The 17,163-nt window shown below is 38.3% G+C and overlaps 2 protein-coding genes across 2 annotated transcripts in view; one reads left to right on the forward strand and one right to left on the reverse strand.

Annotated features, from left to right (window-relative positions):
- The first annotated feature begins 337 nt into the window (after positions 1-337).
- NOL7 (nucleolar protein 7, 27kDa) lies at positions 338-5,048 on the forward strand. The gene is made up of 8 exons (XM_012653176.1): positions 338-626; positions 710-770; positions 1,374-1,432; positions 2,813-2,844; positions 3,105-3,186; positions 4,308-4,429; positions 4,508-4,585; positions 4,861-5,048. Exons 1-8 carry the CDS (start codon positions 364-366, stop codon positions 4,935-4,937), a joined length of 774 nt encoding a protein of 257 aa, XP_012508630.1. The 5' UTR covers positions 338-363; the 3' UTR covers positions 4,938-5,048.
- Positions 5,049-6,095: 1,047 nt separating this feature from the next.
- The window catches only part of RANBP9 (RAN binding protein 9), a 98,637-nt gene continuing 87,569 nt past the window's right edge, over positions 6,096-17,163 (reverse strand). Inside the window, exons 15-17 of the mRNA XM_012653158.1 lie at positions 12,372-12,375; positions 10,242-10,353; positions 6,096-7,088 (exon numbers count right to left, since the gene is read on the reverse strand). Of these exons, the coding sequence (XP_012508612.1) occupies positions 6,958-7,088; positions 10,242-10,353; positions 12,372-12,375 (247 nt within the window). The 3' untranslated portion in view covers positions 6,096-6,957. The remainder of the gene's footprint in view (positions 7,089-10,241; positions 10,354-12,371; positions 12,376-17,163) is intronic.

Here is a 17,163-nt window from a genome sequence, read left to right on the forward strand (position 1 = left end):
CGGTGTCCCGGTTCTGGACAGGGGACAGCATGACCCGCGCCAGCCCTGTCTCGCCAACCCACCCGAGGAGGGTGGCACTACGGGTCTTCCCTGCCGGAAACCAAGTCCTTCGCTAGCCGCGCCCGCAGGCGGAGCGTTTCTGCGGAACCTCCCGCCCGAGGTCCCGCGAGCCGGGGGGGAGGACACACGCCCACAGGCCTCAGACCACGCCCTTTCTTCTCTCCGCGCATGCGCCCCCGCCGGTAGTGGGGCCTCCGAACCTGCAGGGGGCGATAAAAGCCCCCGTCGTTCGCTCTTTAACGTCGCACTCCGCTTGCGGCTGTTTCCGGGTCAGAAGTCAGACGGTCCAGCGCTGCGTGGGCCATGGTGCAGCTCCGGCCGCGCGCGTCCCGCACCCCGGCGTCGGCGGAGGCGATGGTGGACGAGGGTCAGCCGGCCTCGGAGGAGGAGGCGGAGCACGGCTTGTTGCTCGGGCAGCCCAGCAGCGGCGCAGCTGCCGAGCCGCTGGAGGAAGACGACGAAGGGGACGATGAGTTTGACGACGAGGCCCCGGAGGAGCTGACTTTCGCCAGCGCCCAGGCGAAGGCGAGAGAAGAGGAGCGGCGAGTGCGGGAGACCGTGCGCAGGTTTGGAACCCGCGCCAGGCGGAAATAACTCATTCCCGTCCCGCTTGTCCCCTCCTGCTCTGACTTGTCACCCTTTCTCCCAGGGATAAAACGCTCCTGAAGGAGAAGAGAAAGCGACGCGAGGAGCTGTTTATCGAACAAAAGGTTAGAGGGTAGGGAGGCGTCTCATTTTTAAACCATCCCGGCCGGGGTAGAATTCCCGTGTTTCATGCAATTTGGGCTGCTAGGATACTGGAGTTGGGGAAAAGACACAAAGATTCTTTCTGACAACAGTGAAAAGAAAGATGCTCGTGCCTTTTGCTGACATAACACTCAGCTGGTCACGACACCTTAGTCATTTAAAAGAGATCGTTTCTTTATCTGTGAGAATTAAGTGGTGATTTGCAAACTAAGGGCTGTACAGAGTATGATTGCTTTGCTGTTCGTTGTCTGGCACTTACCACATAAAAATAACTCCACATGGGTACGCTTAACTGCTTTCAATTTATAACAGTGACCTGAGGGTTGGGATACCGTGGGGCACCCCTTCCAATTTTCACGAAGTCTTCCAGAGAATGTGGAATAGGTTCTGAGTTTTTGGACCCAGTCTTCCCACCGCTTAGAGATAGTGGGGGTGGTTTTCAGCCTAATTCATTTATTTGCCTAGATGTAGAGCTGTCCTTGAAATAGGTATCTTCAGAAGCAACACTGGACATGTTGTTATGTACATCACCTCTTATTTATTTTTAAATGTCTTTATTTCAAAAGAAAAGAAAACTCCTTCCAGATACTATTCTAGAGAAGTTAACTACAGCTTCACAGACTGAGTAAGTAATGGATCTTCTTGTATTACTTCCTTATATACACCCATCTTTAAACTACATACTGGGACATTTGTTTGAATCCATATAATTGAAGGAATGGTAGAGCCTAAGTTAAAAAGCTGCACAGTGGTATTTTAACTTGGTGGGAAAGATAGAGGTAATACTCCACTTTTTATTCTTTTGCCATTTATCTTTGTAACTCTAGTCTCTGACTTCCTGATCCCAGTGTGTTCATTTAATAAATTTTCAGTGTCTGTCATTGTACTAGGGGCAGGGTTGATGGTGCTGAATAAGTGTTTTGAAATTTATCATTTAGTGGGGTAGTGGACACTTACCCACAGGCTCCTAAAACTCACCTTGTCTCATACTTGCCTTACCTGCCACCAACCTGTCCTTCCTCTTCGGTCCCTGTTTCATTTAGCAGCTTTGGTGTTTTTTATGGTTTAAAGCCAAAAGCTATCATTGTCCCATGAAATCAGTCAAACTCTACTAAATTTACCCTTCTCCATATTTGTATTTTTTCCTATCCTCCTTTTCTCCCCTTGATGCTTTACGTTCATAAGTTAAGCTCCCTTTTACCTAGGCCAGTGGTTCCAAATTTTCAGTAAAAGAACTTTCCCAAAGAGTTATTCAGATCCTGAATACATTAAACGTACAAGCAGATCTATTTGGTGGCAGATTCCCTCTTTAACCTCTCAAAACCAAGCTCAAATGTCATGTCTACCTTCTTAATCGGTTTTCTCCTTCCATCACTTCCTCCTTCGTTTTGAACTCCCGGCCCCAAGCAATCCTCCCACCTCAGCCTCTCAAAGCGCTGGGATTACTGGTGTGAACCACCATACCAGACTTCCTCCTTTGTGCAGCCTTTCTGCTGTGCAAGTGCTTTTGTAGTGTACTCTGTATTCTTATACCACATTTTGTCAATTTGCATTTGTTTCTATTAGACCACAGACTCCTTGAGGCTGGTCCTTGTCTCCATACTGTTGAATCAATCCTTTGTGATTTCCTCAAATAATATGAGACCTTTCACTTCATATTCTGAATATCGTATTATACAACTTCTTAAGTCTTTCACTTAACAGTAACTCTATTACCCATAGCATTCTGCTCCTTTGAAGCCTCCTAATGCACTTTGAGATTTAAAATTGTGAAGATATTCTAATCCTAGTAATACTAGCTTATTGATTGGGAGTTGGTGGAAGTGCACTGGGGAGTGACTTTTGCTTTCCAAAAGTGATAAAGGATCCTAAGTAAAAATTGAGGATGGTGATAATGAAAGAGGGGTATTTTATTTGTAAACCTAGATGAAATAGTGTGACATGTTTTGAGTAACCTTTGTTATCTGCCATTCCACTCAGTGGTTTTTTTCTGTTTTTCCCTTAGTGTAAAGAAATCACCGGGAAAGTTGAAAGAAGGTATGAACTATCCTAATTTAAGTAACTTCTCATGTAAATGTCATGTGCAGTTGCACACATTTTCAGTCCAATATGATTGGCTTTTAGAGAGCATGGGCATGGGCCTGGCCAAGGTTAGCTGGAGCCTGTTCCTTGTATTTCTTGCCAGTAAAAACTGTATCCATATTGATGTGTAGTGGATATGTAAAGTGAACTCCAGTAAATGTTCCTGATTTATTTTTACATAAATGCTAATTAGAAAGTGTAACTTAATTTTTTAGTTAATTTGCAAAAGAAAAATGAAGAGTGTGAAAAAGGAAGTGGTTCCAAGAAAGTTAAAGTGCAAAAAGTACAGTCAATCAGGTAATGAGCCTTTTTTTTTTCATGTGGGATGGGGAAAATAATTAGTAGCAACTTCAGATTAGATCGTCTGTGGATAAATCAATTTTGATATTAAAAAATAAGGATCAGTTGAACAATTTGTCCTTCCAGGTCCTATGGGTCAGGTTCAAATTTTATTTTCTTGTGGGTTTATTTTTTGAGAAAATTTTCATTTCACCTGTCCCAATGGATAGATGTTTATTTCAAGACACACTACAGCCTGTTGTCAGCGCTTCAGACCTACTACCCATTCACTTCTTGAAGCAGCGCGATTTGTTCTTGATGGCTCCTGAATGTTCCTTTTGTCACCAACCATTAACAGTGGAGGGTACGCCAGTGCAAGATGGCTCTTCCTGGAAATGCATTCAATACAGTGGCCAGTCATCATGATCTTTCTTCAAAAGAGATCCAATATTTCCCTGAAAATGTGGCTTCATCTTCTATTCTTATGGTCTACAGAAGTCACAGAGAAAGCAGCTCCTGCTCTTCTTGGAACTTTGGCCCACATATGGTTGATATCTACAATTTCTGTCTCAAAGGAGGCAAACATTATTTTGAACTGCATCCAGTACAGCTTGGTGGTCCAGGTCATTACTTGCAAATTGGAGTCCTCAACATCAAATGTAAAATGTAAAGCAAAGTGCAAGACCATCAGAGGAGTTTGTTGTGATGTGTTGGGCTCATATTTGGCCCAGTTTATGTGGTGCAGTTGATTTGGAGGTGATGATTGGCAACGGTGGTGAATGCATTTCCAGGAATAGCTTTCAGTTCCCTTTCACTACATGTATTATAACAATTTCCTGTTAACTAATACGATGTTTGGACTTTTGGTTTTAGTATATTTTAGTACAAATATCCAGAGATATGTTCTTCAGTTGAATACATCAGAGAGAAAAATTGTTAAATTGATCTAAAAGTAAAAACATTTATTTGCTCTACTAAAATGTAAATGTTAGCCTATTTCTTATAAAATGGCCCTACAATTATCCATACATATACAAAATTAGAAATTGCATTTTTCACTATGAGACAATTGACAAAAATATTTTGAAAGTACATATGTATCATCCTCATTTATTTTGACCTTCTGTATTGATCGCCAGCCAGAATAAAAGCTACGTGGCTCTAAGGCTAAAAGACCAAGATCTGAGAGATTCAAGGCAACAAGCAGCGCAAGCCTTCATACACAATTCTTTATATGGTCCAGGAACCAACCGAACTACTGGTAATTTTCTTATTGACTATTTTTCTTGTTTTTTACTGTGAATAAAACAAAGAAATGATAAATAGTTCTCTTTTCTAGTTAATAAGTTCCTGTCTCTTGCAAACAAGAGGTTACCAGTGAAAAAGGCTGCAGCCCAGTTTTTGAATAATGCTTGGGGTAAGATCCAGCTTCATCTTCTTGTCTCTGATAGCTTTATTATGTTGAATAATGTTCTTTTGAAGGAGATAATTCATTATCATAATTTTTCCCCATATATTAGCTTATATATTAATATTTTAAAGTTGCTTCTGAAAAATAGGTCAGTGTATATACACATTTAATGTATAATAGACCTTGTTTTATTTATATTCGTATAGAGAATTATGAAAAAACATTCTGAATTATATGTTTCTTAGGCATTTTATCTTACTGTACAAAACTTCCTCTTCTAGGAACTCAGAAAAAACAAAATGCCAAGAAGTTTAAAAGACGGTGGATGATCAGAAGGATGAAAACTCCTAAGAAGTAAATTGAAGCTAAAGGAAAAATATGTATTTTGTATGTATAGAACTTAGTTATTCAGTTGAGAGGACTAATTTCTCTGAAAAATGCAATAAATCATTCATAAATCATTTTTAGAACCATAAAAATCTATTTGGGGTAAGTACTTGGCCACATTTCATCCTTCTGGAGTACAGTCATGCCTTGTAGTCTTTGAGGGTCCTGGAAGAAAAAGCAGTTTAAAGGGAATTGGTTTTCCTTTTTGTGCATTTAACTGAATACAAGCCATACCCACACCAGCAATAGCACCTCTTCTACTCCCATGACCCACTTCCCCCAGGACGGTGTGTGGCAGGAATGGCAGGGAGGAGGAGGGAGGAAGAATAGACATCAGGAAAAATCTCTAAACCGTTGCTCTCTCTCAGATGTTTTGGTGCTATTTTCACAGAATGTTGCTTTGTAATATTCCTCAGGGAATGAGAAAGAAGTAATTGTGAAAGAACGCAGAGTGTAAGTGTAGACTAAGTATGTGTTCTTAGAGAAGATTCAGTGCACAAAGTTGAGAAACACCTTTGCAAACCGAAGGATCAGGATAGTCTGTTGAACAGCTTTTTAAATTTTACTTGGCTGGGCGCAATGGCTCATGCGTGTAATCTTAGCACTTTGGGAGGCCAAGGCAGGAATGCTTGAGGCCAGGAGTTTGAGACCAACCTGGGCAACATAGGAATATCCCATCTCTACTAAAAAATTTAAAAATCTAGCCAGGCATGGTGGCACATACCTGTAGTCCCAACTAGTTGGGAGGCTGAGGCAGGAAGATTACTTGTAGCCCAGGAGTTTGAGGTTGAAGTGAGCTGCTGTACTCTAGCCCGGGCAACAGAGCCAAGACTCTGTTGCAAAATAAATTTATTTTACTTTTAACCACTCTGGGGGTTTGCTTGCCTGGCAAGTCTCGTGTGCCATACTGAGACTATGAAAATAGGGAAGGTAATTTCCTGCTGTCTTTCTGTGTCACACATAATATCAGGTTTGACCCTAATCCAAGGAGGCCAGTAAACTGAAGGTAGTCTTAAATTGTAGAACTCAGCTTAATAGTAGAAACCATTAATTTTAATTGCTCTAATTTCATATTAACCATAAGAAGTATACAAGTACCTAATATATAAACTCAACTGACACTCTAGTATCTGTAGAAGTAAATTTTTAATGGCTGGTTAATTATATCACTACATTTTTATTGCAATATAGTACTCATTTAAGCACTTAAAAATGGAAGGTGTACAAAGATTAAATTAAGACACGGTAAATTGACTAAATATTTGGTTTTTATATAAATAAAGGTCATAACCACACTGCTGACATGTAATACTGTTATAGTACAACAGTTAAACTTGTGAGTCTACAACAGAAGTCATCTGTAGTTAAACAGGAAACAAAGTTGAGAAAGACCATGTTAAAACAAAACTACTGGGACTAACAGGTTGGGATTGTAAGTAGCAACAAACATATTCACTCAGCTCCTGAGTATTTCAAGTTTTACAGTACACATTAAAAATGATTTCTCCCATAACACTATAAATTCAAACTGTCGGATGTTTATGCATTTTGCAAGTTACACTGATTGAATGCTTATATGGGAGCAGGGGTCGGAACGTCTCCCAATTTGAAGTTTACATCACCCACATGCTAACACAAACACAACTTGTTCCATTTCCTTCCCCTCTCTCCCCTCCACAAAGGCGGCAGGATTTTTTTGGTTTCTTTTAGGTAATTATTTTAAAGGATTTGTGATGATCAATTTGAACGTCTGAAATTCAGTAATATTTAACTCTTAGACAACTAAGAGGTTAAAGATGGAAAATAATTTCTCCTAACACTAAGTTAGAAAATCATTTGCATCATGCTGTAAACTAGGAAGCAATGTAAAGCGACAAAAACCTGTCCCCAGTACATAATTAAAAAAATCTAAATTTCAAATCAGCAGAGCTGGTCTACTTCCATGTTGACTATATGCCACAAATATAAGTGTGAGCTCTTGAAATGCATAGCTAATGTAGGTAGTCTTCCACTGTGGCAAATGCACAGGATCCAATTCCCGATCGAGCCATCAGTCCTAGACATTGTGTGGCCTGTCCCATTGCTAGGGCAAGTGGAGGTTGCTTTGGCAGATTGTGGGTTTCTGAGGAAAAATGATTAAAAAATGGAAATAGTAATTAGCAAGCAAGACATTTTAAAAAACATCTCAATCAGGAAAATAACTGTGTTATGTACAAAATTACCAATGCCTATACCACTCTTAACTACCTAACTAGCAATGGTCGTCTCTAAGCAAATCATCGATGCTTTGGACGTGCTACTCTGACAAGGTAGTATGAGTACTAGGTATTCAAACTGTAAGAAAAACTCTTGCAGAATTAGACTTTTAAAGTATCAGATACTTAAAAACTTTTATTTCCATATTAACTATTATGGGGGAAATATGTAACTTCTGATATTTGCAGTGAAGTGTAAGGAATATTTAGTATTTCTCTTCTACTTGACCAGAGTCAGCTGACATTAACTGAAAAAGGCACCAGGCTTTCATTACTAGTTTCCACTGATGGATTCTCCCACCTCTGTGGACAGAGTGCAGCTGAGGCTGCCTAGCCGTCTGCAAGGCACATTGGTGAAGGATACCAGGGTTGGTTGGGAGCAGGTGGTGACAGAGAACACAGCAAAGACACCCTGTAATTTTGGAGGTACAAAGATTGGTGAGAAAGTATGGTTTTAAAAAAGTGGTCTGTGGGTTAAAGATTATTAAAGTACTGACTGACTTTTAACACTTAAAAGCAAAAATCTTTCTAAAAATGTCTTGAAGGTTCATAGGGAAGTAACCTTGCTTAAAGGTAAGCATGAAGAGGATACATTATATTATAAATTTTGGGCAAAGGATGCATCTGGTTATAAGCATCTTTAAATTTTTTAGACATATGAAACTTAGAAGAATTATATATAATAACTATAAGCACTTTAATTGCTTAACCTTAATGCTTAACTTATAGTTAAGCACTATATATAGATGTATCTATATCACGTAGTACAGTATTTATAAATACACACATACCCATCCATAGCAATTTAATAATCTAGTCACTAATTTTGTAGGAATTATATACATTTAACATAGTAAGTTTAAGCAGTATTTATAGCGGAATCCACTTAACATAGCACAGTATGTAATGCATGTATTTTAGATAATCATCTTAAAGCAATATTTAACAAATTAATTCCCTTGAAGAACTCAAGAAATAAATTGTTACAAGAAAACTGGTCACTTTTCTTCAAAAATTCTTCTCAAGTCCAAGTATTACCTAGCAATTTGGTCTTAATGATTACCTATAGTGTAGTAATTTCAAAAAGATAATTATGAATTATAGTAAACCATAATTTTCCCTATAATGCCAGCATTATTACTAAGTTCCTTTATTTTTACCAATAAAGCTAAATGAATTTTGTAGAACCAAAGAAAATAGAACACATTAACCAAAGAAAATTCACATTATTTATTATATACAAATTCTAAATGTGAGAAAACACCACTAAGGACACTACTACTATTCTCAAACTCCAGTACTAGTCCTTAAAAAATAATAAACTAATTTTATAAGGGCAAAGAAACAGATTAAGGCTCAGATATGTATACTTTTCATTGCTTCTTTTACATTCCTGGCATAAGAGTCCTGGCCCTCATTACAAGTCTCCCTATCTGAATTACTCTTTACCCTTTGTGGCACTGCCCTCATCTTCCTAAAATAGTTTGACACATGCGGCTAAAAGCCCCAAAACTCAACAGGGCCAGACAGCACAGCACAGACTTCTAAACTAGACTGGAGTCCCATTTTACCTGGGAATTAGATTCTAAAGTCAAATCAAAAATGACTCATATGTAAATTACCTTTGAACAGTCAACCCTATCAAGTTTATATAGAAATGCACAAAATGTACAGTTGCAGAATTCCTATAAGAAGTATCTGTTCAGTGCATAATTACTATAATCACTATAGTGAGTTGCTCATAGGAACAGAACCATCAGGGGAACAGCAAATTAGAGTTTCTCACTTGCTCACACCTGGCTAGGCCTCACCTTCTAAACTGCTTTTCTCTTCCTCACCTGTTCTTTTTATTGGGTGAAGGCATGTAGTTGGATTTGGCTAACTCAAATGCAAATATAATTTGGTTCCAAAGGTTGGTGCTGACAGCGTGGGGGACAACACAAGTTACCTGGAAGCCCTTTCTGCCTGCATCATGGCATAGTGGGAGCTGTGACATGGGTGCCCTGTGCCCACTGAACCACCTCAAGCAAAAAGGAGGGGAACATGGTAGCAAGGGGCACCAGCTAGGACTCCTGACCTCTACTGGGTCACATTCAGTCTTCTCAGATATTCACTCTTTCACTCCCTTGGTTCCATTCTCATTATACTTGCTCCATGAAAACTTCTATTCCCTGACCTCTTCATTTTTTTCAAGCTTACCCTGTTCCCTTCTAGCCTCTCTTGTGAGCTAATTATTAGACTATGTTTTCATTAACATTCCCAAATCCCTTCTATAGCAGCCAAACTAGAAACCCAGTTCTGATCAATCTACTACACAAAATGTATTCAACTAGGCAGAACAGTTCTGTACCACCATAAATTTATACTTTTGTTTCTCCATTGGACTTTCAATGTCACAGGTTAGCCCCTTTACTCATCCGCTGTTCAACTATATTTCAGTCCCTTCACTGGCTCTAATCCAAATTCTTACCACGGTGCAACTTTCACAACTCTCAGCCCTTGATGATTATTTACTTAGAAAAACAAGAGGCCCTCAGGCTTGAATCCTCAATTGCCCATCTTCTCACCCATGCCCACATCCTCCTCTCCAGTATCTGAGGAAGAGATACGGTCTATGAGAATTTGGGAGAATGCCACTCCCTAATCCTCAGCCTGGAAATGAGTGGCAGAAAACACCTTTCCCTAAAGAGGGCTACAGAGGGTGTCTTTGGTAAGGTAGTATTTTGAATTTAGACACAAGGACCACCAAAATACCTCATTCTAAATAAGCAGCAGACATTTCATGGCTACCAGAAATGCTTGCATACATGTACATAAAACCTCTATTTCTCAAACATTACAAGATACACCCCTAATCTACTGTTTTTATTCCGTTTGAATCCATGTAATCTAGAATCTACATCTAAAAATGTAGAAAATATTCCCCTTATGATTTCACCAAAATATAAATGCTAGCACAAATACTCTCTTCTCAAATGTTCAGAGATTCTAGTTAAGTTGTGCTCTTTGGCTTTACTTACCTAATATTGCACTGTTAAGAGCTGAGCACACAGGTTCTCTCTGAATTGGGTCAAGCTGATTTCCAACTGGGCTGTTCCAAGGATCTGAATATGCTAGTAAACTGAATGCATCCTGTTGAAAACATACCAATTTAGTTTTAGTTCATGTAGTTCAACTACTATGCTCACAGTGGTTCCAAGTGGAAAGACAGGTAAAATACAGCTTTAAGGTACTAGACTATTATAACCTTTAAACCCATTTACCCCATGCCTGGATGCTTTGTATTTTTGAACAATTAAATTATGCAGCAAAGCCCAACTTGCTTTCATTTTTCTTGTGAGTAGCCATTCTCATTTATCTCCTCCCATCTCTACAACACAAACTAAACAGAAGAAAATAAAACTAATTCCAAAGGAACGGGCTAATACTGGTTAAGGTAGAGAAGAAGGTAAAACACTCAGACACTTTACAATTTATTACCACTAACATGAATTTGACATTCAAAGGATAAGGCCCACCTACATTTCTTTTGTTTAATGGACGTGGCAACTGGACGCATCTCATTGGATGACATCTTCTCAAACTCAAATTATGAAAAAATAAAATGAAACTGGCTCCCCTGCAGGACCTCTTTTATACATTTACTATTTCCAACCTATCTCCTCAAGCCAACCTTAAGATAACTGACACGTAGTCTTTTCAAAGAACTACTCTGTTTTTGCCTTCTTTCTATGGGAGGAGCATACTATGGTGGTTTCAGATACTGGCTTCCAGTCCAAGCACCACCAACTAACTAGTTGCGTGGCCTTTTGGCAAGTAACGATCTAAGTGCCTGTTTCATCACTTTTGCATAATGTGGATTATAAATGGTCCTATTTCACATAGTTGTATAGGGACTAAATGAACAATATCAGTTCATTCTAACTTTTCAAGAAATGATGTCTTATTATGCCAAAAGTCAATACACCCTAAATCGAGAGTAATATTATACATATATATAAATCATATATGGATACAAGATACCCTTAACAATTCAGAAAGCAGACATGGAGAGATGCTCCAGAAACCGTAAATCTGTGAAATCAGGGATGTGTCACTTTCAAAATGCTGACTACTGAAATTCCTAAAGAGCACAATCTCCTAGGTTTGTTGCTCAAGCAATCACCATTCCTCTAGCCATCTTACTAGTGTTATGAAAGCAGAGGTGGGGGAGAGGCTTCCTGGTCAACTGTACTCTTGCCCTTTCTTGTCCACATGGGCCTCTATATTGTGGATTTAGAAAAGAATAACCCACGAAGAAAAACTAAAGTCAGTCTGAGGCTACAAGATAGGAAATACATGTGCCTCTAAGCGGATGTGCATGGCGCCTCCACTGTCTTACATTGCTAAATATTTCATTCAGGTTAGTCTTCTGCCTTAGTTATAATAAAAGTTCTTTGAAGATAAAAATCATTTACCATACAATTTTGAATCCCCTGCAGCTTCTCATAGGTGTTGTTACAGGGAAGACAGTTCATATGTCTGCTGATATTAAGACCTGCTTCTTCCAGTAACTGAAGATGTTTTATGCATCCCACAAAGCTACTTGGTTCTATTTCCTGCCCCCAGCCCCCAATCCAAACTTACCATGGAATATGATATCCTGTACCCTGTAAAGCTAACTCTAATCAATCACAATACTTCTAAACACTGAGCTTTGCTCAAGACTTAATTCATCCCACAAGCATCTAATGAGGTACCCTTCCCATAGTACAGATAAATTTAAAAAGATACACTGAAGAATTTGTCCAAGGAATAATTGGTCCATAAAAACTTCAAGTACAAAATTATCTTCAGGGGTCTGTATCCTGACATGCCACCAAAAAGGTGAAATGTGGCAGTCCCAAATCTCAAATTAAGACTACACCCTCTACTATTTAAAACAAAACTCAGAAAAACGATAATACTAATACTGGTAGTAATTTATTCTGCATAAATATTGTGTGAGGCATGTTTCAAGCACTAACATGGATCATCTCATTTAATCCTTACAATAACCTGAGGTTGACATCATTATGCCCATCTTACAGAAAAGCAAACTGGCAGTGAGGTTAAGATCACACTGCTACTAATGTACTTCTTTTAATAAGATGCAGATTCTTTTTCATTACCAATCTAAATATTAAGAAGAAAAAAGTCTAAAATTTTGCTCTCGCATTTTTTTTTTAGTACAATTTAACCAATGTTTATTGAACACTGAGGATACAGACAGTGATGACCAGGACCTAGTCACTGCTTCAAGGAACTCACAGTCTCATGGGGAAGGCAGACAAGTAAATAAAGTAACATATAGTATATTACCAGTGACTTAATAGAAAAAGGTTCAAGGTACATGCAAACTGAAGCTGAGAGAGGACAAAAAGCATGGTTGGAAATATGGGAAAGGGAATAGATCCTAAAATGCCCCAAAACACACCGAAAAGCTTGAAATTCTTCCAATAAGGAAATGGGTTTTAAATAGCAATATGGATTAGACTTGATTTAAGAAGGATCATACAGTGACACTATAAAACATGGCTTGGAAGGAGAGTGACGCTGTAAGCAAGAAAACCAATACAACCTTTAAAAAAATGGTTTACAACATCAAGCTCCCCATAGTAAACATCTAGAACTCTATCCTTTCTATATGAAGGAACATAAATGAAATCAGCAAAGCAACATTAAAGTTTTAAACCCTACTGTAAAACTTAATTGATGGTGATAACCAAAGAAATGCTAATAAGCAATTTTATGACACTATGTATGTTACACCCACTCAAGATTAAAGTAGTAGTGCCCCTGGAACATTCTTTTATTACTGCTAGTAAGCTGGTAGAAGGGTTCTGAAAAGCAATATAGCAATATGTAGCAAAAGCCACAATAATGTTCATGTTCTCTGACTCAATAATTCTATTTTGAGGACTTTATCTCAGTGGAATAATTTTAAGGAAGAAAGAGATACATGTATAAAGGTGTCACTAAAGCATCTGACATAAAAGCAAACAGAAAAATCCAACAACGGAGCAATATTTAAATAAACTTAAACTGGTACAGCAACACAACAGAATATCATGTAGCCATTTAAAAATAATTGTAAATAATGCATAGAAACTGGGAGGAAATAAATTTGTATGACAAAAGTAACAAAATAGTGTCACTACAGTTATTAATTAGGTAACACACATGGGAGTTGAGGCACGAAAGTAAAAATACCTGTGAAATATTGTGGCATTATGAGTTTGGTTCTTTTTTTTATTTTAAAGAAAAAAACATGGCCAGGTAGAGTGGCTCACACCTGTAATCCCAGCACTCTGGGAGGCCGAGGCAGAAGAATCGCTTGAGCTCAGGAGTTCAAGACCAGGCTGAACAAGAGTGAGACCCTGTCCCTACCAAAAATAGAAAAATTAGCCAGGCATGGTGGCGCATGCCTGTAGTCCCAGCTGCTCAGGAGGCTGAGGCAAGAGGATTGCCCAGGAGTTTGAGATTGCAATGAGCTATGATGACACCACTGCATTCTACCCAGGGTGACAGAGTGAGACCCTGTCTCAAAAAAAAAAATAAAGAAAAAAAAAGGGAGAGAAGAGGAAAAAACATTACCTCAGTGGAAATAATTTGAGGGAAATGTGCCATCATTTAGGCAGCATTCTCAAACTGTACTCATAGTTGGCTTAAAATCTGGAGTGGTTTCTAAAACAGGGTGAATCTAAATGGTTCTATTTCTGATTCAGTTACTAGATTAAAAGCTCCCTGCAGGGTGAGGCTGCTCACTCACACTAGACTCTCCCAGAGTGCCCACGACGATGCCTCAGCACACTTGCAGAAGTTCAACATACAGCTAACAAACCAATTCAGGCAGCTCTTTTGGGAGCCACTGAAAGATATAGGTAGGTAAGGAACACAAAGACAACAGGAAAAGAAGAAAGGAAGACTGAAAAAAGAAAAAAGGTCAAGAGAAACGGTGGGCCACCCATTTTCACCACAGGTGGGCCACTCACTCCCTGCAGTATGCCTGCTGTTCCACAGCTAAGGAAAGGCAAAACATACATGCACCTTCCGGCAAAGCAACTGAGGTAAATCTCACTTTCGACTTTAATCCAGTCGTTCTCTATGTAGGTATACATGGCTCAGAAGCTGATGTAAATCCAAAAACGTTAATAGATTTTAAAAAAAAACCCTACAATCACATGTGATCTGAAGTGAAGAATAAAGAGAAGAAGAATTTCTAAACCTCAACTACAGCAAAAAAGGTTTTCTCTTCACGTTGCCAGCCTTGTTCTTTGGCTATATATAAGGTGGATCAGTTACTCATCTTATCCCTGTCAGGCAAGATAAGCTTGGGAAGAGAGAGGAAAGCTACTCAGAATATCAGGGAAGTCTCTGAAGGCAGCTGGAATTTGCTTAGAAGTCAGAGTACAAAATCAAAGCCATCTACATTCTTTAGATGAAGACAGATTACATCTTCATATAATTCAGTGTATAATCAAGGAATAGCTTTGAGAATTAGCCATGTAATGCCATTTTCTGAGCTTCATGCAAACCAGAATCCAAGACACAGTAAGCTGACGGAGTATAATCTCAAATTTTCAAAGTTACCACATAAATCACACATTTCTTCATCCTGCTCAATTAGCATAAAGTTGTAACAAGAAAACCAAGTCAGATCACCTAGGGTAAAAAAGTCTTAAGGATTCTTACAAACATTTCATATTCCCAAATATCCCCTAAAACAATTCTCAAAGTATGATCCGGGGACACCTAGGTCCAAGACCCTATCAGGGGCTCTGTGAAGTCAAAACTACTATCATAGGGATAAAATACTAAGATGTTCCTTGCCTTTTTTACTTTGATTCTCTCATGACTATACAGTGGAGTTTTCCAGAGGCTACATAATGGGTCATATCACAGCAGATTGAATGCAGAGATAGGTATGAGAGTCTGGCTCATCTTCTATTAAACCAAGCATTAAAGAGATTTGCAAAAATATACAGCAATGCCACTCATTTTCTCTTTTTGGTTTGGGGAAGATAGTTATTTTTCATAAAAATATGTCACTTATTTAATGGATTTGTTATTTTAAAATGAATTAACAATTTTAATTTTAGTTTTAATTTCTAATGTGGTAAATATCAATAGATGTAACTCATATATACAAAAACTTTGGGAATCCTTAATAATTTTTAAAGGAATCAGACACCAAAAAGGTTGAGAACCACTGCCCTAAAACATCCTCAGTACCTACCAAAGTAGTACTCAGTTCCCCAAATGGATAATTTTAGACACCTCAAATAATACAGAGCCTAAGCATTAAGTTTCTTTTTCGCACTGATACGAGACAAAGTTGTACAAAGTTGCATAGTGATAAAAATCCTCAATTTGGAAAAATCAGTTATACTTTTCATGATTCAACTTCAATTTAATAAGCATATATTGACTACCTAGGTGCTACACATTAGAAGTGTATACATTAGAAAAATAAAGGGAGGTTAAGAGACATAGTCTGACCTCAAGGAAATCTTAATCTTCTAAGGCAAATGTAGATAGCCATTTTCCTGGTATATGAATGTCTGATTTGACTTTTAAAATGAAAAATTATTTCAATTACACAGTCCACCAATTTTTTTTATTTAGCATAAAAATAATTTAACTTTTTTTGATAGCTCAGGGTCACCATTAGAAATAGAAGTTATTGTGCTATCCAGTAGATGAAGTATTAAATATAGTAAATGCACCTTTCTTCCCACCTAAGCTACTGAAAATGCCTTTAACTTAAGGAGCCACCGTCCTAGACTAGGCAGATATAGTCTATACCTGTGCTGTACTGCTACAGTGCAGGTAGATGTTTTATTTTTACTGATTTTATGCCAAGTGTACTGTATTAGGTGCTACTAGGTGTTGCTGACTGGTACCCAGGTTGAGTATCCCTTATCTGAAATTCCTGGAACAAAAGTGTTTCAGATTTTGGATTTTTTTTGAATTTCAGAATATTTACCAACTGAGCATCCCTAATCTGAAAATCTAAAATCTGAAATGTTCTAATGAACATGTCCTTGAGCATCATGCTGGCACTCTAAGTTTCAGATTTTGGAGCATTTTGGATTTCTGGATTAGGGACACTCAACCTGTACTAACTCTCAGTTTAGTTAGGAAGAGATGGCAGGGTCTTTTGCCCTTTCCTGACCATACCCAAGTCTCAGCCTCCAGGCCACCATATGTATCTCCCTTTGTTTGGGGGGGCTTCTTCCAAAACTTTTAGGAGAAAATGTTTATAACGAGTCAATCGTTAAAGAGCCATAACATCTCTACAACTAACTGCAATGCTGACTTAAGTTGGAGAAAACGCCTCCATCATCAAATGATACACAAAATTGTAGCTAATATACTGAACTATTTAAATTTTATCTCTCCTACCATCTCATGGACATCAATCCAGAAGAGACTTTAAAATGTAATTTAACTGGCCATTAAAGATGACCGGATTCTTTACTAATCCCTGTCAAAATGAAACCCATGTGTTACATATCCAAATTGCCTGCGACCCCGAACAATGTTTACTAAACTAGGGATTATCTCAAATTTTTAGTTTTATCAGCACAGTCACATTTCTCAAAATAACGTTGCCAATTTTACAGCTGAGAAAATAAAACTAAGAATTAAACTAAGTTGACAAAGGACACAACACCAGTAAGTAGCAGAACTGGGATTTAATCCACATTTTTTTGTACTTGAAGTCCAGTGCTCTTTCCAGTAGATCAGAGCTGCCTAATCCCACCAAATGTTTCCACTCTTAGATGGGCAGGGAGCTAAGGGGAAGTTCAAGTTCCCCAACAATAATTTCTGGCACTCTGTTTGATGTTTTACAAAGTTACATTTTAGTTCCTTTGATGTATTTATAATATTTCAAGGAAAAACATGTTCACCTTCAAC

Source organism: Propithecus coquereli, unplaced genomic scaffold, assembly GCF_000956105.1.
Source record: "Propithecus coquereli isolate 6110/MARCELLA unplaced genomic scaffold, Pcoq_1.0 Scaffold416, whole genome shotgun sequence".
Classification (NCBI taxonomy): Eukaryota; Metazoa; Chordata; class Mammalia; order Primates; family Indriidae; genus Propithecus; species Propithecus coquereli.

Bases quoted from the DNA above. Each gene is read 5' to 3' on its own strand.
- NOL7 (XM_012653176.1), top strand. From the start codon at position 364: ATGGTGCAGCTCCGGCCGCGCGCGTCCCGCACCCCGGCGTCGGCGGAG. The intron at 2,845-3,104 runs GTATGAACTATC...TTAATTTTTTAG, and splicing joins ACCGGGAAAGTTGAAAGAAG to TTAATTTGCAAAAGAAAAAT. The intron at 4,430-4,507 runs GTAATTTTCTTA...TCTCTTTTCTAG, and splicing joins AGGAACCAACCGAACTACTG to TTAATAAGTTCCTGTCTCTT.